The sequence below is a fragment of the Lithobates pipiens genome, unplaced genomic scaffold (assembly GCF_037356315.1).
Source record: "Lithobates pipiens isolate NorthernLeopardFrog02 unplaced genomic scaffold, aLitPip1_a1.2 Scaffold_8, whole genome shotgun sequence".
Classification (NCBI taxonomy): domain Eukaryota; kingdom Metazoa; phylum Chordata; class Amphibia; order Anura; family Ranidae; genus Lithobates; species Lithobates pipiens.
In genome coordinates, this window is record NW_027507903.1 from 676,524,936 (window position 1) to 676,552,398 (window position 27,463).

Sequence of the window (27,463 nt, forward strand, 5' to 3'; positions counted from 1 at the left end):
TTTTGGCCTATGTTTATGAAGAACGATGATTTATTTGCAAAGTTTTACAACAGCAATGAAGAAAAACACATTATATTCCAAATTTTTTTGGGTTTATTTAGCAAAAAGTAGAAAACCCAGTGGGGATAAAATACCCCCAAAAGAAAGCTTTATTTATGTGAAAAAAAAGATAAAAAGTTCATATGGGTACAGTGTTGCATGACTGTACAATTGTCATTCAAAGTGTGACAGCCCTGAAAGCTGAAAATTGTCCTGAGCAGGAAGGGGGTGAAAGTGCCCGGTATCGAAGTGGATAAAGGCCTTGTCCCCTCTGGCAAGATAACCCCCCCATGTTGATAACATGTGAACTTTTTCGTCTCAAGAAGGTCGGTGACTCACTCGTTTGCATGCAGATCACCCTAGATAACACCCACATGTGATGCTGAGCCTCCATGTTTGAAAGAACTGAGATTCAATGAATGACTTGTAGTGGGTCAGGGACACTCAGGCTGGGGAGGAGAGACCTAGGTGACACTGGACCTCCTCCAGCCAAGAAATCAGGCAGGGCTCTATCTGACTCTTTGTAGCTTCTAATGCACATTGTGAGAAGCTCACAGCATGTGGTGAAATACAGAACCCTATACAACTGTGCAAGACTAAAGAAAAGGTTGGAGTTCAACTTGAAAACAGCAGATTGGACGCTCTGAGATACTCCAATTCTAGAAGAACAAGAAGCCCCAGCATATCCTGCAGCATTATTTTAAATAGTAGTAGATTCTATATGGCTGTAGTATGATGGAGGTGCAGCAAAGGTACAGTAGATAGAGATATCAGGTGTCCTCTGGTGTCCTTCAGTCCATATCAGAAGATCTTTTTCTCACAGATGTATTTTGTTTTTTCAGAACAGTGAAGATCATTCCAGTCATATCCATACCTTAACGTAGCACAATCTTCCCCGTCTTCCCCTCCTTTGAAACCATGATCCTTCCAATTATCGGGCTGATTCGCCGCCCAGAACCTGAAGGATAGAAGTGACAATAAGGGTTCAGACCAATACAGGAACTGAGCAGAACCGAGACCTCAGAAATGCTATAAAATGAGATTTAAAAGGTGTGAGCCCAACAACTGTGATCGGCTGCAAGAGAATTGACCACACACTACAATTCAATGGTACAATCTACTAAGGTTAGATCAGTGGTGGCCAACCCCATACATACATAGACCCTAGCTATGTGATGTGTTCTTCCTCCCACCTCTTTCCCTGATTGAATATGTGAAGAGTTTTCTCCTCCAGGTCCTTCATGTGAGAAGTTCTTCTCCTTCACTCCTTTACCTATTGGTCTATGTGTGGAGTTCTTTCCCTCATCTCTTTCCTACATTGGCTATGTGAGGAGTAGGGATGAGCCAATGGTTTGGTTTAAACCTAGGCTGTTAGAGTGTTTGGAAGAATGGCCAAACGTTTGGTCCCCTCTGCCCTGGGAGCTGAGAATCATCTATAGAAGTGGTATTTCTACTTCTTATATATATATACAGCAACTGTCACTGGCCATATTTGGTCAATGATGTCACTACTTTCCTCTCCCCTTCCCTTATATAGCTGATGACAGCTCAGGGAACTGTCATTCAGCAAGCAGTACCATTGGGAATAGCCATGTACATGAGGTCAACCCAGTTTTTAATTCTGACTAGCCGGCAAGCGTAGGGCATCCTGATTGATGATGGATTTACGAGGGGCTCTTTTTTGGGTATTTTTAGTTTTTATTTGGGTGTCCGTATTTATGGGTTTAAAAGTTAATATGCACCTCCTACTCATTAACATGAGGGGAAGCGGAATGTGTAGGCCCCCATATTTTTAACAGGGGCTTCCAAATTCTGATGAGCTCCCCCCACAGACCCCCCACAACCATTGGCAACGGTCCTGGGGAACAGGGAACATCTTCATCAACATGAGGATAAGGTGCTTTGCCAGGGGGTCCTCCCTCCAAATTAAGGTCATGTGGTCTAGTATGGCTCAGGAGAGAGAACAAAAACTGAACTGGGGGGTTTTCCGCCCATCCCTAATTAAGATAAAAAGCCTTCTGTGTGCAGCAGCCTCCCTCAGCCCCCCTAATACTTACCTGAGCCCCATATCGAACCAGCAATATTGCAGGAGTGTTTTGGCTGCCTGAGACTCTCCCTCGTCATTGGCTGAGACAGAAGTGTGATGCCATTGGCTCCTGATGCTGTCAATCAAAGTCAGTCAGCCAATGATGAGAGAGAGGGGCAGAGCTGAATCGTGCCTCTGTGTCTGCCCCCTTGTGGGTGCACTCGACAGGAGGGAGGGGTCATGAGCATTGACAGGGGACCCGTGAAGAGGAGGATTTGAGCTGCTCTGTGCAAAACCATTACACAGGGCAGGTAAGTATGACATGTTTGTTATTTGTTATTAAAACTGAGACTTTAGTATCACTTTAAGGATATGAAAGCATTTCCAATTGGATCCACAGGTATCAGGATACTCACCTTTCACTCACACAAAGAGGCAAGAGGGTGAAAATCAAGTACATTGATCAGGAGAAGAGGCGACACCCCACTGGAACCTTTTATTACAGAGTCAGTCCCTCTACCCAGCCCCCCACTGGTATGTTCTGCTCAAAAGGGCTTGCTCATAAAGACTGGCTCATAGATTATTAATAAACATGTACTGAGGCCCTGCCACTGGAAAAAAATGGTTGAAAAAAAAAGACACAGGGATCGCACATGTGCAGAGTGCGGGACTCCGGAGTATGGATTTTGAGCTGAGAAAACGATTTTTACAGCTTTCCCGGGATTTTGGTATTCCTGAACGTTTGGAGATGTCAAAGTGCCTTGGGAGAGAAGAAATCTCCAACCCAATGCCCGGGATATGTTGGAGTCCAGCAGGGTGTGTGTGAAGGACTGAGAACATTTCAGGGCTCCAGCCAGGAGGGAGGTGCGCTCCCATTCTGGAGACAGGGCTTCACCTTAGGAGACGGGTGTGAGCCAGTATCTCTGGGTGCATTAATGAGGAGCTGTGTGCCTTAATGTTGAGCTGTGTGCAATAATGAGGAGCTGTGTGCATTATTGAGGAGCTGTGTGCATTAATGAGGAGCTGTGTGCCTTAATGAGGAGCTGTGTGCATTGATGGGATTGAAGATATGTGCATTGAAGAGACGTTGGTCTGAGGGACACATTACTAAGAGCAGAAGTACTGCTGAAGAACTGCTTGATATTTCTTTACCTGTTTATGCTGTGAGCTGGGAATATTTAAGGACTTTATGTTACTCTGTTTTCATAAAAATGGGCTACCAGGCCCTTAAAACTGTCATGGACTTCACAAAAAAAACACATCTACCCCTGAGTCTAATCACTCCATTTCATTATTGTTTTCTGGGTGGCAAAGTATTGTACAGCACTGGGTGGAGTGAATTAAAGTCTTAACAATGTGCTCAAGGATCCATCGGTGTGCTACCTTTTCAGATCATTTAGCAAAATCTTAGGCCGCGTACACACGGGCGGACTGTTCGCCCAACCTTGTCCGCTGAACAGTGTTTGGGCGGACAGTCCGCTCGTGTGTGGGCTTTCAGCGGACAGTTTCAGCGGACAGTTTGACGGACAAAGTCTTTCGGAAATTCCGAAAAACTGTCCGCTGAAACTGTGTTTGAGCGAACAGTCCGCCCGTGTGTAGGCTACTTTCGAAATGAGCAAACTGTTCCCGCTCGGAGGAAAGTCTGCTCATTTCGAGCGCGTGTGAAGGTAGGCGGGGCCAGCGACGGAGACGTCGCGGGCTCCGCCGCCTGGAATGGGCTTAAAGGGGAACCTCAACGCCGAAAAAAATCGGCGTGGGGGTTCCCCCAAAGTCCACAACAGACCCTTGTCCGAGCACGCTACCCGGCCGGCCAGGAAAGGGGGGCGAGCGAGCGCGCCCCCCCTCCTGAGCCGTACCAGGCCGCGTGCCCTCAACATGGGGGGTGCCTTGGGGAAGGGGGGGCCGCGCGGCCCCCCCACCCCAAAGCACCTTGTCCCCATGTTGATGAGGACAAGGGCCTCTTCCCGACAACCCTGGCCGTTGGTTGTCGGGGTCTGCGGGCGGGGGGCTTATCGGAATCCGGGAGCCCCCTTTAAGAAGGGGGCGCCCGGATACCGGCCCCCCACCCTATGTGAATGAGTATGGGGTACAATGTACCCCTACCCATTCACCTGTGAAATAAAGTACAAAAAAAAACACAACACAGGGAAAAAATATTTTATTGCACAGCTCCGGGGGTCTTCCGTCTTCGGGGGTCTTCTCGCCGGACTCCTCCGCTATCTTCGTGTAGCTCTTTTGCTAGCGGAGGAGTCCGGCTTTCTTCCTCCCCGCCGCCGGCCTCTTCTCCCGACTTCGGGGGTCTTGTCCCCCTCTTCGGTTCTTCTGCCGGGCCACCGCGCCTTCTTATAGCTCTTTTACAGGCGGTGGCCCGGTCTTCTGTCGCCGCTGCCTTCCGTTCTTCTGTCGCCGCCTTCGGTTCTTCTGCCGGGCCACCGCGCCTTCTTGTAGCTCTTTTACAGGCGGTGGCCCGGTCTTCTGTCGCCGCTGTCGCTGTCGCCGTCGCCGCCTTCCATTCTTCTTCTTCTTCTTGTTCTTCTTCTTCTTCTCCAGGAGATGTTGACACGTCGCTCTCTCCGGCCGGAATGCCAGAGCCGCGCTGTGCGGTCACTTATATAGTGACAATGGGGCAGGGTCACATGGTATATGTCACATGGGTTGGTCACATGGTGACCCCGCCCCCTTACGATGTCATAGTCCCCATGTGACATCAACCCATGTGACCAACCCATGTGACATATACCATGTGACACCGCCCCATTGTCACTATATAAGTGACCGCACAGCGCGGCTCTGGCATTCCGGCCGGAGAGAGCGACGTGTCAACATCTCCTGGAGAAGAAGAAGAAGAACAAGAAGAAGAAGAAGAACGGAAGGCGGCGACAGCGACAGCGGCGACAGAAGACCGGGCCACCGCCTGTAAAAGAGCTACAAGAAGGCGCGGTGGCCCGGCAGAAGAACCGAAGGCGGCGACAGAAGAACGGAAGGCAGCGGCGACAGAAGACCGGGCCACCGCCTGTAAAAGAGCTATAAGAAGGCGCGGTGGCCCGGCAGAAGAACCGAAGAGGGGGACAAGACCCCCGAAGTCGGGAGAAGAGGCCGGCGGCGGGGAGGAAGAAAGCCGGACTCCTCCGCTAGCAAAAGAGCTACACGAAGATAGCGGAGGAGTCCGGCGAGAAGACCCCCGAAGACGGAAGACCCCCGGAGCTGTGCAATAAAATATTTTTTCCCTGTGTTGTGTTTTTTTTTGTACTTTATTTCACAGGTGAATGGGTAGGGGTACATTGTACCCCATACTCATTCACATAGGGTGGGGGGCCGGTATCCGGGGGCCCCCTTCTTAAAGGGGGCTCCCGGATTCCGATAAGCCCCCCGCCCGCAGACCCCGACAACCAACGGCCAGGGTTGTCGGGAAGAGGCCCTTGTCCTCATCAACATGGGGACAAGGTGCTTTGGGGTGGGGGGGCCGCGCGGCCCCCCCTTCCCCAAGGCACCCCCCCATGTTGAGGGCACGCGGCCTGGTACGGCTCAGGAGGGGGGGCGCGCTCGCTCGCCCCCCTTTCCTGGCCGGCCGGGTAGCGTGCTCGGACAAGGGTCTGTTGTGGACTTTGGGGGGACCCCACGCCGATTTTTTTCGGCGTTGGGGTTCCCCTTTAAGTCCATTCCAGGCGGCGGAGCCCGCGACGTCTCCTTCGCGGGCCCCGCCTACCTGTACACGCGCTCGAAATGGGCGGATTTGCCTCCGCCTTACGTGGGCGAGTCCGTTCATTTCAAAAGTTGAGCGAACTGTTTGGCAAACAGTTCGCTGAAACAGTCCGCTCAAAAAGTGCCGTGTGTGGCCATGTCCGTCCATGCTAATTTTGAGCGGACTGTTTGCCGAAACTGTTTGACGAACAAAGTTGGGCGAACAGTCCGCCCGTGTGTACGCGGCCTTAGAGATATGTGAGAAGAATTCTGATATTTGAGGTTTCTATGTCTTACTTTGGAGTTATGTCATAAGAAGTTCCATCCACCCATCTCCAGGTTCCATCCGCATCTGTTAGACCGATCCAAAAGGATTGTTTGTTTGCGATCCCACGAAGAAAATTCTTAAGAAAGACAAAATATAGTTTTGTAAAGTTGTTAGAAGATGAAATATACACACAAAGGTCACATGACAGTTGGGCTACCGGAATATTTTAGGGTTTGGGTAGGAAACTGGGGAACCAGGAGGAAATCCACTAAAATTATGAGAACACGTCACACCCCAACACAAATGTGATCTTCCCCCGGAGACAAAGACATGGCACAACTTATCTCCAGGCTCGTGACACCCCTGAGGTCAGCCTTAGAAAATGGACAGCAAAGTCGAGGTTGAAAAATTGAGGAGAGAGGAAATTTATTCTACAATAGCAATTTTGGCCGTGTGTCATTTCCTGTCATCGCATTTGGAGAATCTTTGAAGTTTCTGTTGAGCGGACCTCCTTACAGACATGGAGTTTTTCCAGACATACAAGCCATACTATACTACAGCTTCTATGAATGGAACACCAACTATGAATGGAGGGGGCAGACCTAACGATCATACACCCATCCTCCATTCAGAGATCATTTCCCATTCATAGAATAAAGAGGTTTTTTTTTTTTTTTAATTACTCAGGTGTATTGGTAATACTTGAACCATGAAGCCAGAAGGATATGCATAAGAAAGTTGTTTTTTTTCTTTCTCCCTAAAGGAAACCTATAATTATAGAAGAATGTAGGTTTTCCTTTCCTGTGCTGACCTCCTAAACATGCCGGTGGCCTGGTTAGAACACCAAACATTTTCTTTCTACTTTTTAATATACTAGGAAGGAGCTAGAACCTCCATCAAGTCTTCATTGTAACAAAAAAAGAGATAAGGAGCACTGGATTGCAGTGGCGGGCGCTCCATTAGGGGAGCGTGGGCGCTGCCCCTCTAATCAATGCCCCCGATCCCAATCTCCAATGTCTTTATGGACCTTGCTTTGTGCACTGGTCCAAATCATTTGGTGGAGGGGGAATTATGGCGTGGGAGTTGTTTTTCAGGTGTTGGGATTGGCCCCTTAGTTCCAGTGAAGGGAATTCTTAAAGCGTCAGCATACCAAGACATTTTGGACAATTCCAGGCTCCCAACTTTGTGAGAACAGTTTGGGGATGACCTCTTCCTGTTCTAACATGACTGCGCACCAGCGCACAAAGCAAGGTCCATAAAGACATGGGTGGGATGAATTAGAGTGGAGACTGCAAAACAGACCTTCGCATCCAACATCAGTGCCTGGCCTCACAAATGCTCTGGAAGAATGGTCAAACATTCCCATAGACACTCTCCAAAAACTTCTGGACAGCGGGAGAATGTGAGCCAGGCCTTCTCATCCAACATCAGTGCCTGACCTCACAAAAGTGCTTCTAGAAGAAAGGTGAAACATTCCCATAGACACACTCCTAAACCTTGTGGACATCCTTCCCAGAAGAGTTGAAGCTGTTATACAATAGCTGGAAAGGGTGGGCCAACCCGATATTGAACCCTATGGACTAAGACTGGGTTGCCATTAAAGTTCATTTTTGTCTGTATATAATTCCTGCACCTTTTTTTGTTTCAATGTTTGATAATCATGCAGCTGATCGCTCTATTTAGAAAGAACTTTGTCTCTGTGAAGAAGCTTCAGCAGTATAAGCTCTGTTACATTCCTGTCTGGATGAGGCAGCAAGTCACACATTTATTTAAATGTCAGAATTTCACCAAAAGATTCTATAAAGGGTGCAGATTCCTGTTAAAACATGTAGTGTTGGCTACCGTGTGTGTGCAAAGGGTTAACTATTCATTTGACCTGACTCAATTATAATCTCTCTCAGTCTACCAGTGCTTAGATTGTTGTCCTGCAAACTGGGCAATCTCTTCCCAGGGTGAGGCTGGGAGCATAATAATCAAATACTGCTGGCAGTGATGTGATCAGACAGTGGGACTAATACAATAGGAAGTGTATATCTGTGCATACCATCTCTGCCTCGGTGTTAATGACCACCAGGTGGGTCCCCTTGTTCTCGCAGTCTTCCTTGGAGGCGTTCCATGGTATTAAGTCTGAAGACAAGTAGTAACAGCTGAGTCCATAGTATCTCCATCCCTCACTGCATAATGGATTAGAGGAGCCTGAGGGAGCAGGAAAGAGGATTAGGTGGGTGACGCTGGATTGTTATGGTTATAGCCGTACAGTTTAGTCAAGACCGTAAAATTATAATAAAAAGAAATCAGGCACAGCATGCAGACATACATTTTGTGGGGGCAATGGGGGTACTCTACTACATGCCAACATCCCTTTATCACTGAAAAAAAAATTAATTTCCCTTAATGGGATTTTAAAGGGCACTTATAATCACAACACATATATTTAAAATGATGTAATACTTTTATTGGTACAACATCATACAAAGATTAAAAAAAATATAAGTACAGCATAAAATATTACTTTGGAAACGTCCTAGATCAGTGATTGTAAACCTTTTTGAGTCTGAATGCTCAAACTGAAATAATAATGTGGGTTTTGTGCTGCAAAGTACCAACACGGCAATTCATGAGAGAGAGGGGCTGAGAGAAAGAGAGGGGTTGTGTGTGAGAGAGATGGGGGTGAGTGAGAGAGAGAAAGCGGGTGTGAGAAAGAGGGGGAACTGGGGTGAGAGAGTGACGGGGGGCTGAGAGAGAGAGAGAGGGGAGCTGAGAGAGAGGGAGGGGAGCTGAGAGAGTGTGAGGGGGCGGAGAGAGAGGGAGGGGTGCCGAGAGAAAGAGGGGGTGAGAGAGAGAGAGGGGGTGTGTGTGAGAGAGAGGGGGTGAGAGAGAGAGAGGGGGTGTGTGTGAGAGAGAGAAGGGTGAGAGAAAGAGGGGGTGTGTGTGAGAGAGAGAGGGGTGAGAGAGAGAGGTGGGAGTGTGAGAGAAAGTGGGGGTTTGAGACAGATGCTGAGAGGGAGGGGGGTCGATACAGAGTGACAGAGAGAAACCCCTAGACGCACACGGGGTCAGGAAGGTAACGGTAAGCCCAATCAAACCAGCAGCTCCTTCGGGGGGGGAGTGCTACATGTGTTTTTACCTGCATTTTTTTAATTGATAACAGGGTCTCTTTAAGAACCCAGGAAAGTAACTGGAACTCCCACTTAGAGGAGGCTCAGCTTCCCTTTACACTGGAGTTACAGCATTGGGATGGAATTGTTGCAAGGTGAGTGTAACGACACCCCAAGTATGGAAGGGGTTAAAGCCGTTTAGGACATTTCCTTCCCGAACACCAAAGCAGCTACCAGACACTTCCATCAGCTGAACAACAAGGAACCCATATGAATAATTCTCCCCCAAATACGGGACGAGGCTCTGTATTGAGGTTCAAACAGAAAATTAATCTTTATTGGAAGGAATACAGGCTCTTTTATACAGTAAAGGAGGAGGTGCATACCTCCTGCTCATATTACTCTGAACATACACCTGTGACCAGAAACCTAATTAACATGAGCTAATTAACTTATCCCTTTAGACAGCCTAGATGACTCAGACATGACCTATAGGCCAGATTTGCAGTCTTGTAGCTCAGAAAACACAATCAACATTTCACAAATCGACGCAGACTCCTTACACAATAGCAGAGTTAATTAACACAAACAACAATGGGGATCTAATGACTCTTAGATCCCATACTAGACTTATTTACAATAAACACATTCTAGCAGACAACAGACAGACAGGTGTCCTGAGTTGATGACATCAGCACCTTCTATGAGCCTCAACGTTATGAAGCCATCACTATAATGTGGCATATACAGGGTTCCCAGAATCTGTATTTTGGGGGGACATGGACTTGAATTCAAAGTAGCACCACCTCAATGGTCCCCAGGCATACAGCTCACAAAGAGCACCGTTCCACCAAATGCCAGGGCCCATAATCAGTCAGCAAGAGGCTCGCATTCACTCCCCTCCAAAAGCCTCTGTCCCGGCTAGGTCTGCCACAGTGAGGATCATCCCACACAACCCCCCCAATACAGGGCTCCACATACCATTTTGAGGTGAGATATTTTTGGATTTTTTTTCTTATCCTTTTTGTGATGCAAAAAGCACAATTATAACTATAATATCAATTATTGAGGTTTTTATCTTTATCTGGACTTGCAAAGGTGCGGCCATCAGTAGAGGTATTGTGGACCCTTGGAGAATTTTTGGAGGAAATAATTTAAGATAAACTTACTTTTCTGGAGCGCTTCTGCCACTTTCCCCAAGAATCCCAAAATCCTCTGAATGTCGCTGGAAAAGGAAGCTGAAATACACAAAATGTCAGGAGAGAGCTGGTCTCCTTTTATACCAGAGGTCTCCAAACTACAGCCTACTACAAGATTTTATCTGGCCCGCAGTTCGGGGGTTAGTGGTCCCTCACATTCCTACAGTCTTCATTTCTATTCAGCCTTAGTGATTATATCAAGGCTTGTGATTTCTCTATTGCTGGTGGCTATATAAATTCTGTATAATAATAATAATAATAATAATAATAATAATACATTGTATCTATCTATCCATTCTAATATACATTACATTGAGCAGTCCATAATTACCAGTGACTTCATCTGTTAAATTATACTTCATGTTGGAATCTGAGAAACAGAGGAAAACCAACATCAATTAGTATAATAAGGTTTATCATTATACACCTCTCTTACTCTACATATATTTGTTTAAGACACACCCACTAACGTGCCCATCTCTTTTGGGTTCACATGGTTTCTGCTAAACAGAAAAATCCACCAGTCTGAACTTTGATCCTAGGCATTTAGTATGGTGGCCATACTGGGATTCTGGAGAAGCGGTTTCTACACGTAATACAATGTTTCAGGACTGTTACCATTTATGATCACCATGGAACATGGTGGACCAGGCAGTCTGCTTTCAAGCCCAATTCTAGTCAAATACCAAAATAAAATAAAAAGCATCTCTGGATATGTCCCTTGCAGTAATTATAGTTTGACAGTTTTCCAGATTGAATGATGTCCGATGCCGCTTAACCCACTTCCTGTGAACTCAGGGTGTCAAATACCTAGCCCCCATGGGTATGTCATCCATGGGTTAACAAGAGCATGCTGCTGAGAGCAACACCTTGTCATTATAAGGTCATTCAAGATGTGCTGATGACAGAAGATGAACCCTGAGATCAGGACCCACCCACTGCTGAGGACTGAAGAGGAACCATGAGGTTAGAACCCACCCTCTGCTGAGGATAAAAGAGGAACCATAAGATCAGAAATTACTCTCTGCTGAGGACAGAAGAGAATCCATTAAGGTTAGGACTCACCCACTGCTAAGGACAAAAGAGAAGCCATAAGGTCAGGGCTAAGCCACTGCTAAGGACCACCATGTAATGAACCCACCCACTGCTCAGTACAGAATAGGAACCATGATGTCAGGACCCACCCACTGCCGAGGATAGAAGAGGATCCATCATGTCATGGGTCTGACATCAGGACCCACCTATTGCTGAGGACAGAAGATAACCCATGAGGTCAGAAACCACACACTTTTGAGGACAGAAGAGAACCCATGAAGTCAAGACTCCCCCACAGGTAGGGACAGAAGAGGCCCAATCATGTCGCAGACTCATTATATAAGGACCCCTCCACCACACTGCTGAGGACAGAAGAGGACCAATGAGGTCAGGACCCACCCACTGCTGAAGATAGAAGAGAACCCATGAGGTCGGGACCCATCCACTGCTGAGGACAGAAGATTACCCATCATGTCATGGAACCATATCGTCAGGCCCCACAATCTCCTGAGGAAAAAAGAGGACCCATGATGTCAGGACCCACTCACTGCTGATGACAGAAGAGAACCCACGAGCCAAGTCCCAGCTACTGTTGAGGGCAGAAAAGGACCCATTATGTCACAGACCCATCACATCAGGATCCACCCATTGCTGAGGACAGGAGAGGACACTATCATGTCACAGACCCATGATGTCAGGACCCAGCCACTGATGAGGACAGAAGCGAACCCCTGAGGTCAGAATCAACCCACTGCTGAGGACAGAAGAGGACCACTGAGGTCAGGACCCCCCCACTGCTGAGGACAGAAAAGGACCAATGAGGTCAGGACCCCCCCCCCCCCACTGCTGATGACAGAAGAGGAACTGTAATGTCACAGACCCATGATGTCAAGACTCACAAACCACCCACTGCAGAGGAGAGAAGAGGACCCATCATGTCATGGACCTGTAATGTCAGTTTTTTTGTTATCAAACAAATTAGGTGAATTTTGATATCTGGATACATCATTCTACAAACAGACAGAGAGAGGCTTTGTGATATCTACATCCTGTTTGCACACTGTGGTGAAAGGTGGTTTGATGGGTAAGTGTTCTAGTGATTGGAATAAGATAATCTTACTGATTGCTGTCTGGACTTTCTCCAGGTTCCTCACAGATGCTTGAATGCTCTGAACTTCTCTGGAAAGAGAACCTGTAATGATAACAATGGTGGCTCATCTCAGATTACTGCGGATCTACACCCCAATACACCCACAGAACATTACCCAAAACTTCATAGGTGCTGATAAAATGATACTCAAATGTATTCACAAAAATGTTTAAAGTACAGCGCGTGAGAGCCACACCCGGCCTATTTACAGAATCCACAATGTATAGGCAATAAAAAAAATCACTTGTTTCACAGTATAACATTGACTTTCCCACCCTAGAATATATACCTCCTTTGTTGTAGGCACATTAGATGGCTTCAAGATCCTAGATGACAGTAGCAGGGTGGATCTCATCCCTTATGCCAGTGATGGTGAATCTTGTGTGTTGCGTTTGTTAAAATATGATTTTTTCAATTTAATCAGACATAACATTACATGGGACAATAGTGGTTGCTCATAGATTTTTTGGTTTTGGCTTGAGTAGATTTCTCAAACAAATGCTGCTGCATACAATGGGTACGTAGACACCATTGTTGTATTCAATTGACAGTTTCAACAGTCCAGTGTTTACACAGCTACAGTAAACAGGTATGTTTTCTGTTTGGTAATTATGGTAAACAGCCTGACACAAAAAAAGGGGATTCAGGCATAAACTAGGAACACACATCATCATTCTTTAGGATCAGAAGCCACTCATCATACAAGGAGGTGCCTGGTCTCCAGAAGAATCGTTGTCAAGGGAGATCACGAACATACAGTAACAGAAGATAAGTAACTTTTAAGTGTATTTGTACTGTTATAGACCATAGGCTGTTCATTTGCTAGGCAATTTGCTTGTTATAGATATCTGTCAGTCTTGTATTGTATTCCTAAGATTGTAATAGTTTTGTATGTACAGCATCTTTGTATAGTAAAATCAAATTTACACACTGCAGAAGTCTCAGCTTCCTTGCTTATACCACAAAGTAACCTTGCCAGATAGACGCAAGCAAAACACCTTGGCACTCAAGGTGTAGTGCCATGTTTTGGAACTACATTTCCCATGATGCTCATGCACTCTGCAGTGTAGTTGGGCATCATGGGAAATGCAGTTCCAAAACATCTGGGGTGCCAAGGTTCGTCATACCCTGCCTTAGGCCGTGCCCTTGCCTTACCCAGGTAACACATGCTACAGGATGGTTTATTGGATGGTGAAAGGTTGTGATATGCAGTTATATAGCCTCTGTCCTCCCTAAGGATCACCCACTATTATGGGTCAATAGAAGAGGGCTAACAGAATAGTATCCTCTTTTATGTTAAAGGGATAATCCCTGAGACCCCTCCAAGTGTTTCACAGATCCCAAGGAAGTGGAATATGTGGAACCCATGAAATGCATCGTGACATGACCATTGAGACCATTATACACTCACCATTCCTCATCTGTGACATTTCCTCACCAACACGTTTATCTGAAGAGGAAATAGAAAACAATGTCAGATAAGGGTCTTCAATGTTGGAAAACTCACATCAGCAAACACAGTTTAAAAATAAATAAAGATATGGTCTCTAGATTGCACAGACGTGGTCTGGGTATTGTCCAATTTCACAGTGGCCATTATAAGGCCCCATTGAATTCCATTTAATCTTTTTGGAATTAAGAAGCTGACCTTTCATATATTGTATACTGTATATTGTGTATATTTCCATGGTAGGTGCACCATTCTACTAATTTGTCAGTGTAACCCCTCCGGGTATTTATGACCTCTCACAGATAACACAATACTTCCCCCGATAATGCCCTCATCAGCTTCAGAAGGACAGAGCCATCTTCATTCAGACATCATCCAGGGTCACCATCTATGTCTTGGACTAACTAAGATGCTGGTTCAGAGATGACACAGTAATTATATTTCTGGTGCCTGTGTAGTTCTTGGATGTGTTCACAAATGTCTGCCACTAATTAGTCAAAGTCATAAACTGGAGCTCAAATGCGGAGCCTTTCTGAAATAATTATACTGCTCCTGCTATTTTCTGCCCGCTCTTTTGCTAGCGGTGGCCTGATCTTCTCCATTGCCTTCTTTGCTCTTCTTCCAATGCTAACATGACGCTCTCTCCCGCTGTAATACTGGGTACGCGGTGTGCAACGATTTATATAGGCATGGGGGCGTGGTCACCAGGTGATGTCACCTGGTAACCCCAGTCCCCTTATGACATCACCGCCCCATCATTCCCCGGGTGGGAACTCCCACGCCATTTTTCCAGAGAAGAGGGATCCCCTTAAAATCCATACCAGACCAAAGGGTCTGGTATCGTCCAAGGGGAGAACCCCACACCAATTTTTTTTTTCATTTTGGCGGGTTTCCCCTTCATCCTTGGCACACAAGTCGCACCGCAAGTCGGATCATGATGATCCAACTTCTGGTACAACTTCTATTCAAATCAATGGGCTCCCATAGGGAACCATTGATTTTTGAATAGAGGCAGAGAAACGCCGAACGAGGCTTAACGCTCTTTTTACATCGTTAACCCTCGTTTAACACCTGGCGTTTCCAGTACTGCTCTTGAACGCGATTTTATGGAGTTCAGAAAACAGCCCATAAACTCCGCTGATGATAAACGTCCAACAACGTCCATGTGTGCATGGACACATAGGATAACTTAAAGTGGAGTTTATGGGCCTTTAAAAAAAAAAATGTCCAAACTTCAAAAAACTTCTGTTTATGAGCTCCAGTGTGCATGGAGCCTAAGGGGTAAGTTCATGAACTTAATCAAAGTTCAGACGCTAAATTCGCCAAATTCACTCCCCAATATCCAAATATATTAGAGATACTCACAGGAAATGAACAGGAAAGTCATGAGGATGACCTAAATAATGAAGACCAATATTAGGAGGACCCCCAGGATTAGCATCACCCGGTACTGTGTATTCTTGGCAGCCGGAATCTCTACAGACAGAGAGGATAGTGAATAATCCTGCGTGTATCAGCCGGTATAATAATCCTCCAGAATTCTTATCTCATGTAAAGAAATTTTATATTCATCCCGGATCATCTGTGTGCTCATTCCCTGCATAGAAATCTATAATCTTCTACTATAACTGTATATATATATATATATATATATATATATATATATATATATATATATATTTATATCACAGCTATCATATAAAAATCTTCCACTATAACTGTATATGTATATATCACCTCATGTTATTTCATTATCCTGATACAGCCTAATGAGAGCGTAGGTTCTGGTTCATACCCTGATACTGTATGTCTACTACATTTCCAACTACCATATGTCTACTAGATGTCCTACTACTGTATGTCCAAAAAATATTGTCTTAGGATGTTTAAAAAATGTTGTCCCACAATGTCCAAAAAATAATGTCCATGATTTCCAAATATAATGTCCTGCAATGTCCAAAAACAATGTCCCACTATGTCCAAAAAAAATAATGTTCCATGTTGTCAAAAAATAATGTTCCAAGATGTTCAAAAATGTTATGTCTATGATGTCTAATGCCGCATACACACGACCGGACTTTTCGGCAGACTAGGTCCGATGGAATCAGTCCGTCTGACAATCCGATCACGTGTGGGTCAATTTCGATCATTTTTCGTTTAAAAAAATCAGATAGACCTAGAATTAGAACATGTTTCAAATCTGTCCGATGGACTCAATTCCTATTGGGAAAACCGTTCGTCTGTATGCTGGCCCAATGGACCAAATACGACGCAAGGGAAGCTATTTGCTACTGGCTATTGAACTTCCTTTTTTTAGTCCTGTCTTACGTCATCACGTTCAAAGTGAACGGACTTTTGAACGGACTTAGTGTGGCCAAGACCGTTCGTTCAGAAAGTCCGTCGGAACTCCGCCGAATGTCCGTCCGGAAGACCATCGAATCGAGTCTGCCCAGAAAGTCCGGTCATGTTTACGCTGCATAAAAGTTAATTTTCCATAATGTCCAAAAATATTATCCCTCAATGTCCAAAAATAATGTCCATGATATCTAAAAGATAATGTCGAAATAATATCCAAAAATAATGTCCAATGAATTGCAAAAAGAATGTGTCCTACAAAGTCTGCAAACAGTCCCACGATGTCCAAAATTAATGTTCCTTGATGTCCAAAAAAAATAATCTCCCTTGATGTCCAAAAAAATATTGTCCTATGATGTCCAAAAATAATGTTCCCTGAAGTCCAATAAATAATCTCATTTGATGTCCAAAAAAATAATATCCCACAATGTCCAAAAAAAAAAAAACAATGATGCATCACTATTCAGCTGAATGGAAACATTGATGGCGAGGATGCTGGCTGACATCACTGAGCAAATATGACCATGTGGTGATATTTGGTCAATGACATCTGCTATCATCCTCAATCCAACTATTTACATTCAGATGAATGAGGGTGGGGATGCTCCATTGGTTTCTCAACCTCTGACAGCCACAGTCCCCTGCCAACCACAGACCTGAATGGGAAGCTGTCACTCATTAGTGGCAGTAGTAATACTGCTACTAATGAACACCTTCCTTGTGAATCAGGAGGTTCACCTCAGTGGGTGTGTGAAAAAGTCATTTAGTTGACCTGTTAACTAAAACGCAAGGGAGCTAAAGTTTGGGGCAAAACCTGAACTCTTATCTCTAATTGTGAGTGTCAGAATTAAGGTCTCTCACAAGCCTGTCATTTGTCGGTGGTAGCAGCTTGGATATTAGTGTATGTGTGCATTGTGGGAACTTTGGGATTTCCATTGGGTTGGCCAATTTCCAAGGAGGAGCAATGGACGGCAATGCTTCCTGCATCGTTTTGCACCTCCTTCAACTAAGTATCCCTCAGGACCTTGGTTCTGTATGTGTGTGCGTTTTATATATATATATATATATATATATATATATATATATATATATATATATATAAAAATTCTCATCCAGGGTTCCGGGGAGGGGGGGGAATAGGTCATGTGAAGGAAACTGGATTTTCAGTTTCCTCAGAGATTAGAAAAGCTTTCTTTGGAGATTAGAAAAGCCTTCTGTGTGATGATAGTAGTGAATTAATGTTCACTATTTTCACAATAACCTTTGTGAGGCAGTGAGGCAGTGCGTCAGACCAGTTTCCTGATTGGCCAAAGTGCCAGGCCACCCTATTGGATGCCTAGCAATTAGGAAGAGGAGTGAAGGGCACACATGCTGGAGTGGCTGCATTTGACGGGCACAAGTGGCTGCATTTGACAGGCACAAATGGCTGAATGGCTGCATTTGACGGTCATAAGTGGCTAAATTTTTGGGGCAAAAATGGCTGCATTTACTGGGCACTAGTGGCTGCATATGATGGGCACAAGTGGCTGCATATACTGGACACAAGTGGCTGCATTTGATGGGCAAAAATGGGTGCATATGATGGGCACAAGTGGCTGCATTTGATGGGCACAAGTGGCTACATTTTTTTGGCACACGTGGCTGCAATTGTTGGGCACACGTGGCTGCATATAATGGGCACAGAGACTGTATTTGATGGGCACAGTGGCTGCACATGATGGGCACAGTGGCTGTATTTGGTGGGCACAGTGGTTGCACATGATGGATAGAGTGGCTGTATTTGGTGGGCACAGTGGCTGCATTTGGTGGGCGCAAGTGGTTGGATTTTGGTGGGCACAAATGGCTGGATTTTGGTGGGCACAAATGGCTGCATATGATGGGTACCAGTGGCTGCATTTGATGGGCACACGTGGCTGCATTTGGTGGGCACAGTGGCTGCATATGCTAGGCACAGTGGTTGCATATGATGGGCACAGTAGCTGTATCTGGTGGGCACAATGACTGTATTTGGTGGGCACAATGGCTGCATATGCTGGGCACAGTGTCAGCATATGCTGGGCACAAGGGCTGCATTTGATGGCAAAGTGGCTGTATTTGATGGGCACAGTGGCTGCACATGATGGACACAGTGGCTGCTTATGATGGGCACAGTGACTGTATTTGGTGGTCACAGTGGCTGCATTTTATGGGCACAGTGGCTGCATTTGCTGGGCACAGTGGCTGCAATTGATGGCACAGTATTTTTTCTGAATTTTTCAGTTTGTTTGAGCCCCCCCATTTTGAGCACCAGCTGCCACTGCCATGTATATCGTATTTAGGTATAAAATGTATACTAAATCAGGGCAACCAATGAGATGCTGGTTTTTATTACCTCAATACAGATATAGTAAAAGGCTATTTCTGATAGGTAGATCCAGTATAGCACTATTAGTATTAGTAGACATGTGTCATATAAATGAAGACTCGGATCCTCAGCTATCCATAATAGATTAAGAGGATACCCCTCATTATAATAACTTACCTTTGGCTGTTGGTGCTTTCTTAATCCTTTTTAAATGAAGATCATTCACATTGGCATACGTATTTTCCTCATAAGAAAGCCCTGAAGAAGAACACACACCTTAATATAGATATTGTAGGTACCAGGGGGGATTTTCAGGTGATGTAATTCAGATATAATGGCGCTCTACACAGCATTTTATCAATAAGAGATGGAGCTTTTCTGAAATACGATACTATTGACATTGTGACCTGTCTGGAATTTATTATTGGAGAATTGCAAAAGTTACTGACGCCAATGATACATACTATAATATATCGACTTACATAACAATGTATACTAAAGCATTTTAAGCATTTAACAGAACAACTTTGGGATCACTGGAATTTAATTGTATTATTACTATCACGACTTAAGACTCATCTTCCATGAGGTCGGAGTAGATGACCAGGACTGGTTGAGGCAGCGGTGCAGATGGGCCAAAGTCACAGAGCTGACACAGAATGTTTGGAGAATCTGCTTCTTTCGAAACAGCGAGAGCTCTGAAAAGGGCCGGGTCTTCACATGAACATCTAGAGGTAGAGAGATTGTTCTACAGGTGATACTCAGGCTGTGGTCCCCTGATTCTCCCAAGCAGATCGCAACTGCATTGCCGCAACTCCCTGGCAGTGTTGGAGCACAGATATCACATGGCAGCAGGTAAGGCTGAAGGAAATAGCAAGGCTTCCTAGGGCATACTGGGAACACATGGCTGAACGAAGTTAGGGACTCACTGGGATCAAGCAGCTGGAAGACAATGGGGACACACTGGGAAAACAAGTCTGGAAGTAGGTAGGGAATCACTGGGATCAAGCAGTTGGAAGCCAGTAGGGACACACCGGGAACACAACGTGGAAAGCATGCTAGGACACACTGGGAATACAAGGTTGGAATCAGGTAGGGAGATTATGGGATTACAGGGCTGTGGAAGCAGACTGGAACACACTGGGAATACAAGGCTGGAAGCAGACTGGGACACACTGGGAATACTAAGCTGGAAGCAAACTGGAACACACTGGGAGCACCAGACTGGAAGCAGGCTGAGACACACTGGGAGCACAAGGCTGGCCAAAGGCTGGGACACACTGAGAAAACATGGGTCTGGAAGCAGGCTGGGACACACTGGAAACACAAGGCTTGAAGCAGGATGGGACACAATGGGAGCACAAGCCTGGAAGCAGGCTGGGACACATTGGAAACACAAGGCTTGAACCAGGATGGGACACAATGGGAGCACAAGGCTGGAAGCAGGCTGGGACACACTGAGAAAACATGGGTCTGGAAGCAGGCTGGGACACATTGGAAACACAAGGCAGGATGGGACACATTTGGAACACAAGGCTAGAAGCAGACTGGGACACACTGGGAACACAAGGCTGGCCGAAGGCTGGGACACACTAAGAAAACATGGGGCTGGAAGCAGGCTGGGACACACTGGAAACACAAGCCTGGAAGCAGGCTGGGACACATTGGAAACACAAGGCTTGAAGCAGGATGGGACAAACTGGGAGCACAAGGCTAGAAGCAGGCTGGGACACAATGGGAACACAAGGCTGGCCGAAGGCTGGGACACACTAAGAAAACATGGGGCTGGAAGCAGGCTGGGACACACTGGAAACACAAGGCTTGAACCAGGATGGGACACAATGGGAGCACAAGGCTGGAAGCAGGCTGGGACACATTGGAAACACAAGGCTTGGAGAAGGATGGGACACATTGGAAATACAAGGCTTGAAGCAGGATGGGACACACTGGGAGCACAAGGCTTGAAGCAGGCTCGACACATTGGAAACACAAGGCTTGGAGAAGGATGGGACACATTGGAAATACAAGGCATGAAGCAGAATGGGACACAATGGGAGCACAAGGCTGGAAGCAGGCTGGGACACACTGGGAACACAGGGCTTGAAGCAGAATGGGACACATTGGGAAAACAAGGATGGAAGCAGACTGGGACACACTGACAAGACAAGACTGGAAGCAGGCTGGGGAACATTGAGAGCAAACTAGAAGATGGTGGGAATTACTGAAAGCACAGAAAAACTCAAGACGAGAAAACAGGGGTCCAGCAACTAGCATGTCAACATGAACGTGTTGCTCAAACACTGTGCAACCCAAACACTAGCTCTTTAGGACTGCACCTCTTCTGTAATTGGCTGAAGCTGGTGACTGCTCAAAGAAGGAAAAATCAGATGCTGGAGCATTGAACAGAGGAGTAAGACAGTTACAAAGCATGTGACAACAAAAATTATGTTATGATGGAAAATGTGGAGTACATCTGAAGTTCTGATCCATTTCCTAAATACCTAGAAGAAACTAAAATATGTTCTGTAGCACCCCCCCTCCCCCCACAAATGCACATAGGAGTTGCAGAGTTAGGATTCCCCACTGCTACATGGCCAAACATGCAGCATTTCCTTCATGGATTTCAACACAGAAAACAGACCTTGGATTGTTTTCTGATGTTTTATTAGTTGATAATGTGGCTGGAGTAGGGATATATGGGATGCCCAACTTGAAACATTTCTAGAACTATGAACAAAGGAGACAATCCTATTTACAGAAAGTCCTCTTCTTCCTTCCAGCTGCACAAACCTGGTTCACATGTACAGCTCCTGCTGATCACTCCAGGGGAACTAACAGTCTTTAGTCTTAAAGTGATTGTAAGTCTTTGTTTTTTTTTTTTTACTGTAAAATAACAAACATATCATACTTACCTCCACTGTGCACTTCGTTTTGCACAAGGTGCCCCCAATCACCATCTCCTGGGGTCCTCCAGCGGTGCTCATGGCTCCTCCTTGCATCGGTAAGCCCTCTGGGAGAATCGCTCTCCCTGGGGGTTACCTTGTCGGCGCACTCCCATGTCCAGCATTTGTGTGCATAGACACAGAATGACGGACTCAGCCCTGTTCACACAGACCCATGTCAGTAATTGCCCATCAGCTAGGAACCACTGAACTTCAGGATCTTTCCAGTCTCTTCGAATAGAAATCATAGTGATCCACCTTCTGACTGGTTAAAGCCAGTAATAGATCATATTTAGAAGTGATCTGTTGCTGTACAACTATACAGCGGGTCTGGATTAGTTAGTAGAGGCTTAATTCCAGCTCCTCGTGCAGCTATTCAGCAACAGACCATTTCTAAATGTAAAGAAAAAAGTGAAAAAATAGCAAATAAAAATGAATGTTCAATGATTTGCCCCTTTTTATCACTGACCTGCACTATGCAGTAGACATAGAGAAATGTTCATGTTCAGGTCCTAAATGTCTTCCATATATACAACATATGGGATACTAAGGAGTTGTAACCAAATGTTAACCCTTACATACAGTATGTATGACAAACCTTTGCTTAAAAAAAATATGCATCCGTAATTTGCTCATATTGCTGAATGTGTTTAGGCTGGCCAACTGTATCAAAGTTATGCCCCTCTGGACAACTGTATCAAAGTGGTCTCTCTCTGGTCAACTATGTCAAAGTGAGCCCTTTCTGGTCAACTGAATCAAAGCAATCCCTCTCTGGCCAACTGAATCAACGTAGTTCCTTTGCTGGCCAACTATGTCAAAGTGACCCCTCTCTGGTCACCTAAATCACAGTGATCCCTCTGTGGTTAACTGTGTCAAAGTGATCCCTCTCTGGCCAACAATGTCAAAAGGGATCCCTCTCTGGCCAACTGCATCAAAGTGATCCCTCTCTGACCAACTGCATCAAAGTGATCCCTTTCTGGTTAACTACATCAAAGTGGTCTTTCTCTGGTCAACTGCGTCAAAGTGAGCACTTTCTGGTCAACTGAATCAAAGTAATCCCTCACTGGCCAACGGCATCAACGTAGTTCATTTGCTGGCCAACTTTGTCAAAGTGACCCCTCTTTGGTCAACTGTGTCAAAGTGATCCCTCTCTTGGCACCTGCACACTAAGACTAAAGCTTGGATTGGATTCAAGGGGGTGTTCTCCCTACTGCTAGTCCACCATCTTCCGTGAATAAGCCCTCTAGGGACCCCGAAGTAGAGAAAGAACCACCTCTTAATTGGCCCTACGTTGCAGATGTTTCGAAAAGTTTGTAGGAGATTGAGTATTGCCTCCTCACCCGGACCCTTGACCCAACTTGACCGAAATCCAGACTTCCCTCAGGTATTACACACTCTGCAACTAACAGCAAACACAAACCTCTCATTCATAGCAGAATTCTTCTTTGACTAGGGTAAGCTGGTACCCTTCCAAACCCTTTCCTCCTGATTCCCTGACACAGACATCCCTTTCTTCAATTTCCTTCAGATAAGGCACTTCCTACTTAGCTCCAAACCACAATCCAACTGGTGCAGAGATCATACACCTTTTGAAGCAATAAGCACTAGATCTGAACCACAAAGATATGTACTATCAGACATGTACTGTATATTGTTTACTAATGTCTCTCCCAAAGATAATGTGACCAGCCAAAAATGGGAAAGGGAACTTGCAACAGACCTATCACAGGAGGAATGGGATCATATCTTTACCCATATACACAAAGGGTTCTTAAATGTCTCTGCACAGGAAAATGGATTTAAAATATACTCCAGGTGGTACAGGACCCATGATGGAATACATAAATTCCACTCCAGCATTCCTCCACTCTGCTGGCAATGCAACACTGTTCACGGGTCGCTACTCCACATTTGGTGCGAGTGCCCCCAAATTCAACCCCATTGTAAAGAGGTACACCTTCTTATCTCCCAAATAACAACCTACACCCCAGACTTTACACCAGCTCAATACCTACTCCACCATACATCTATTCCCCAATCGGCCTACAAAAGGTCTCTCACCCTACACCTCATAAACGCATCAAAACCCATTCATTGGAAGGATAGTTCTCCCCCTAGCACCTCTGAATGGCTCCAAAGAGTAGGGGAAATAGCTGAGATTGAAGATCTAATTCACCAGGCATGGGATTCCCCAGCAAAGTTCCATAAAACTTGGGCCTGTTGGCTTCATTTTAAGGAACCATCAGAATACCACAGCTGTACACCTAACAAATATAACAGACAACTATCCATAGACATACACCCACCCCCACCCCCACACCTCTCTTCCCATACTTGTTTTCCCCCATAATAATACATAAGGCTCACAGACAAACTCTAGAACTGGACAGCTTGGAACTCACATAAACTTAAACCATCGACTAACCTTGGAGTTTAGCCATTATACCAAGATTCCAAAGTAGAACTTTGACCTATCCATAGAATCTAAGACATTGTGAATCGTGCATACCACAACTGGGAAGCTGGCAAGACAGCAGACGAAAATCGGACCGGTAATGCCCCCACCCACGCACAGTTAGTTCCTGACAGAGGTGTGTGGGTGTCGTGGTGACATACCCGATTTCCCGTTGAATCTTACACAATTAACCCCACAATTGTTTCACCAAGAGAGCCATACTTGTTCATCTAGTTCCAGGACCTACTATAGTTTTACATGTTTTAGTTGATCTATGTGATTACCGATTTGATTCTATGCATTCTAAATGTACCTCAATCGTAACATTGTATTTCAAATGACATATTGTTCATTGTCTAATCTCATGTTCCTATGCAGAAACTTTAATAAAAAAATTGAAACAAAAAAAAATGTGATCCCTCCCTGACCAACTGAATCAAAGTGATCCCTCTCTGGCCAACCACATCAAAGTGACCATTCTCTGGTCAGCTGCATCAAAGTTATCCCTTCCTGGTCAACTGTGTTAAAGTGAGCCCTTTCTGGTCAACTACATCAAAGTGATCCCTCACTAGCCAAATGCATCAAAGTAATCCCTATGCTTGCCAACTATGTCAAAGTGACCCACTTCCTATTCCCCCCTCAATATTAATCAATGATCACCTCTACAACCTACCTGGTTCCCTCTCCTGATTTTTAGCCCCCTTCATTGCAGGCTGCAGACAAACCCGATTCTGTGAGATGCTCAGTCTGCAGCTTTGATATCTGATGATTTTATCTTCAGGAACTTCCTAAAATAAGGTGTTGCCACATACTGCATTTCAGTTTTAGGAACTTAGAAACGCCGATATAAAGAGGAAGTGTATGTATTTCTGTAATATTCTGTAGAAACGTGTGCCCACCCACGAACTTGTTGTTATTTAATCTCAGTGGTTTATGGACTATGATTGATGTATAATACATTTGCTTGAACTACTAATCATTCAAATAACATTTGAGCTGAGCTTGCAATACGTTATGTCACACTGTATTTGCTCAGCAATCTTTAAAACGCAATTTATTAGGAAAAAATACACTTTGATGAATAAAAAAAAAAAAAAAACAGTAAAAATTAGCCTGATTTTTTTGTATAATGTGAAAGGTAATGTTAAGCCGAGTAAATAGATACCAAACAAGTCATGCTTTAAAATTGAGCACACTCATGGAATGGCGACAAACTATGGTACTTAAAAAGTTCCATAGTCGACACTTTCAATTTTTTAGTGGTTACCTGTTTAGAGTTACAGAGGAGGTCTAGTGCTAGAATTATTTTTCTGGCTCCAACGATTGTGGTGATACCTCACATGCGTGGTTTGGACACTGGCCATCTGCATCAAAGCTTTTCCCTATGGACAACTGCATCAAAGTGGTCTTTCTCTGGTCAACTGCGTCAAAGTGATCCCTTTCTGGCCAACTGCATCAACGTAGTTCCTTTACTGGGCAACTATGTCAAAGTGACCCCTCTCTGATCAACTAAATCACAGTGATCCCTCTGTGGTCAACTGTGTCAAAGTGATCCCTCTCTGGCCAAATGCATCAAAGTGGTCTTTCTCTGGCCAACTGTGTCAAAGTGATCCCTCTCTGGCCAAATGCATCAAAGTGGTCTTTCTCTGGCCAACTTTGTCAAAGTGAGTCCTTTCTGGTCAACTGAATCAAAGTAATCCTTCACTGGCCATCAGAATCAACGTAGTTCATTTGCTGGCCAACTATGTCAAACTGAGCCCTCTCTGGTCAACTGAATCAAAGTGATCCCTCTATGGTCAACTGTGTCAAAGTGATCCATCTCCGGCCAACTGAATAAAGTTATCATTTTCTGCCCAATGGAATAAAGTTATCCCTCTCTGGCCAACTGAGTCAAATTTACCCTCTCTGGCCAGCTGCATCAAAGTGTTCCCTCTCTGGCCAAATGCACCAAAGTGATCCCTCTCTGGTAAACTACATCAAAGTGACCCCTTTCTGGTCATCTGAATCAAAGTGATCCCTCGCTGGCAACTGCAACAAAGCGATCCCTCTCTGGCCAACTGCATCAAATGTATTCCTTTCTGGTCAACTTAATCAAAGTCATTCATCTCTGATCAACTGCATCAAAGTTATCCATTTCTAGTCAACTAAATCAAATTAATCCCTCTCTAGTCAACTGTGTTAAAGTGATCCCTCTCTGGTAAACAGTGTCAAAGCGATCCCTCTCTGGCCAACTCAAAAAAGTTACAGTATCCCTCTCTGGCCAACTGAATCAAAGTGATCCCTTGCTGGACAACTGCACCAATGTAATTCCTCTCTGGCCAAAAGCGTCAAAGTTATCCTTCCCTGGCCAACACCATCAAAGTGATCCCTTTTTGGCCAAACTTATCAAAGTGATCCCTCTCTGGTCAACTGCATAAAAGTTATCCCTTTCTGGTCAAGCCCTTTTTGGTCAACTGAATCAAAGTGATCCCTTTCTAGCTAACTGAATCAAAATGATCCCTCGCTGGCCAACTGCTTCAAAGTTATTCCTCTCTGGCCAACAGCATCAAAGTGATCCCTTTTTGGCCAACCTCATCAAAGTGATCCCTCTCTGGTCAACTGCATCAAAGTTATCCCTTTCTGGTCAAGCCCTTTCTGGTCAACTGAATCAAAGTGATCCCTCTGTGGTCAACTGCGTCAAAGTGATCCCTCTCTGGCCAACTGAATAAAGTTACCCCTCTCTGGCTAACTGCGTCAAAGTGATCCCTCTCTGGCCAACTGCATCAAATGTATTCCTTTCTGGTCAACTGAATCAAAGTCATCCCTCTGTGGCCAACTGAATCAAAGTCATCCCTCTGTGGCCAACTGCATTGAATTAATCCCTTTCTGGTCAACTGCATCAAACTTATCCCTCTCTTGTCAACTGCATCAAAGTGAGCCCTTTCTGGTCAACTGAATCAACTTGATCTCTCTCTCGCCAACAGTGTCAAAGTGATCCCTCTCTGGTCAACTGAATAAAGTTATTCCTCTCTTGCCAACTAAATCAAAGTGATCCCTACCTGGTCAACTGAATGAAATGAATCCCTTTATAGCCAACTGAATCAAAGTGATCCCTCTCTGGCCAACCGCATGAAAGTGAGCGCCGTCTGGTCAACTGCATTGAAGTTATCCCTTCCTGGTCAACTGTGTTAAAGTGAGCCCTTTCTGGTCAACTACATCAAAGTGATCCCTCACTAGCCAAATGCATCAAAGTAATCCCTATGCTTGCCAACTATGTCAAAGTGACCCCATTCCTATTACCCCCCCCCCAATATTAATCAATGATCACATCTACAACCTACCTGGTTCCCTCTCCAGATTTTTAGCCCCCTTCATTGCAGGCTGCAGACAAACCCAATTCTGTGCGCTGCTCAGTCTGCATCTTCGATATCTGATGATTTTA

At 45.1% G+C, this 27,463-nt stretch overlaps 1 protein-coding gene across 2 annotated transcripts; it reads right to left on the reverse strand.

The window, feature by feature from the left end:
• On the reverse strand, positions 1–27,463 carry LOC143962005 (C-type lectin domain family 10 member A-like). Of its 2 annotated transcripts, XM_077471348.1 has the most exons (10): positions 27,363–27,414; positions 18,823–18,903; positions 15,312–15,422; positions 13,908–13,946; positions 12,467–12,538; positions 10,643–10,681; positions 10,282–10,350; positions 8,059–8,210; positions 6,044–6,150; positions 1–997 (listed from the first exon to the last, which is right to left on the reverse strand). In XM_077471348.1, the coding sequence occupies exons 3-10, from the start codon at positions 15,331–15,333 to the stop codon at positions 841–843; spliced, it is 657 nt and encodes a 218-aa protein (XP_077327474.1). In that variant the 5' UTR covers positions 15,334–15,422; positions 18,823–18,903; positions 27,363–27,414; the 3' UTR covers positions 1–840. The 2 variants fall into 2 exon arrangements, with proteins under 2 accessions (XP_077327474.1, XP_077327473.1); XM_077471347.1 differs by lacking the exon at positions 15,312–15,422 and having other exon boundaries at positions 27,363–27,463.

Excerpts from the sequence above, each read along its gene's own strand:
- LOC143962005 (XM_077471347.1), bottom strand. The coding sequence starts at position 27,396 with ATGAAGGGGGCTAAAAATCTGGAGAGGGAACCAG. Across the intron at positions 12,539-13,907 it reads AATGTCACAGATGAGGAATG|GTTCTCTTTCCAGAGAAGTT; the intron begins GTGAGTGTATAA and ends TTATCATTACAG. Across the intron at positions 6,151-8,058 it reads TTAACACCGAGGCAGAGATG|AATTTTCTTCGTGGGATCGC; the intron begins GTATGCACAGAT and ends GTCTTTCTTAAG.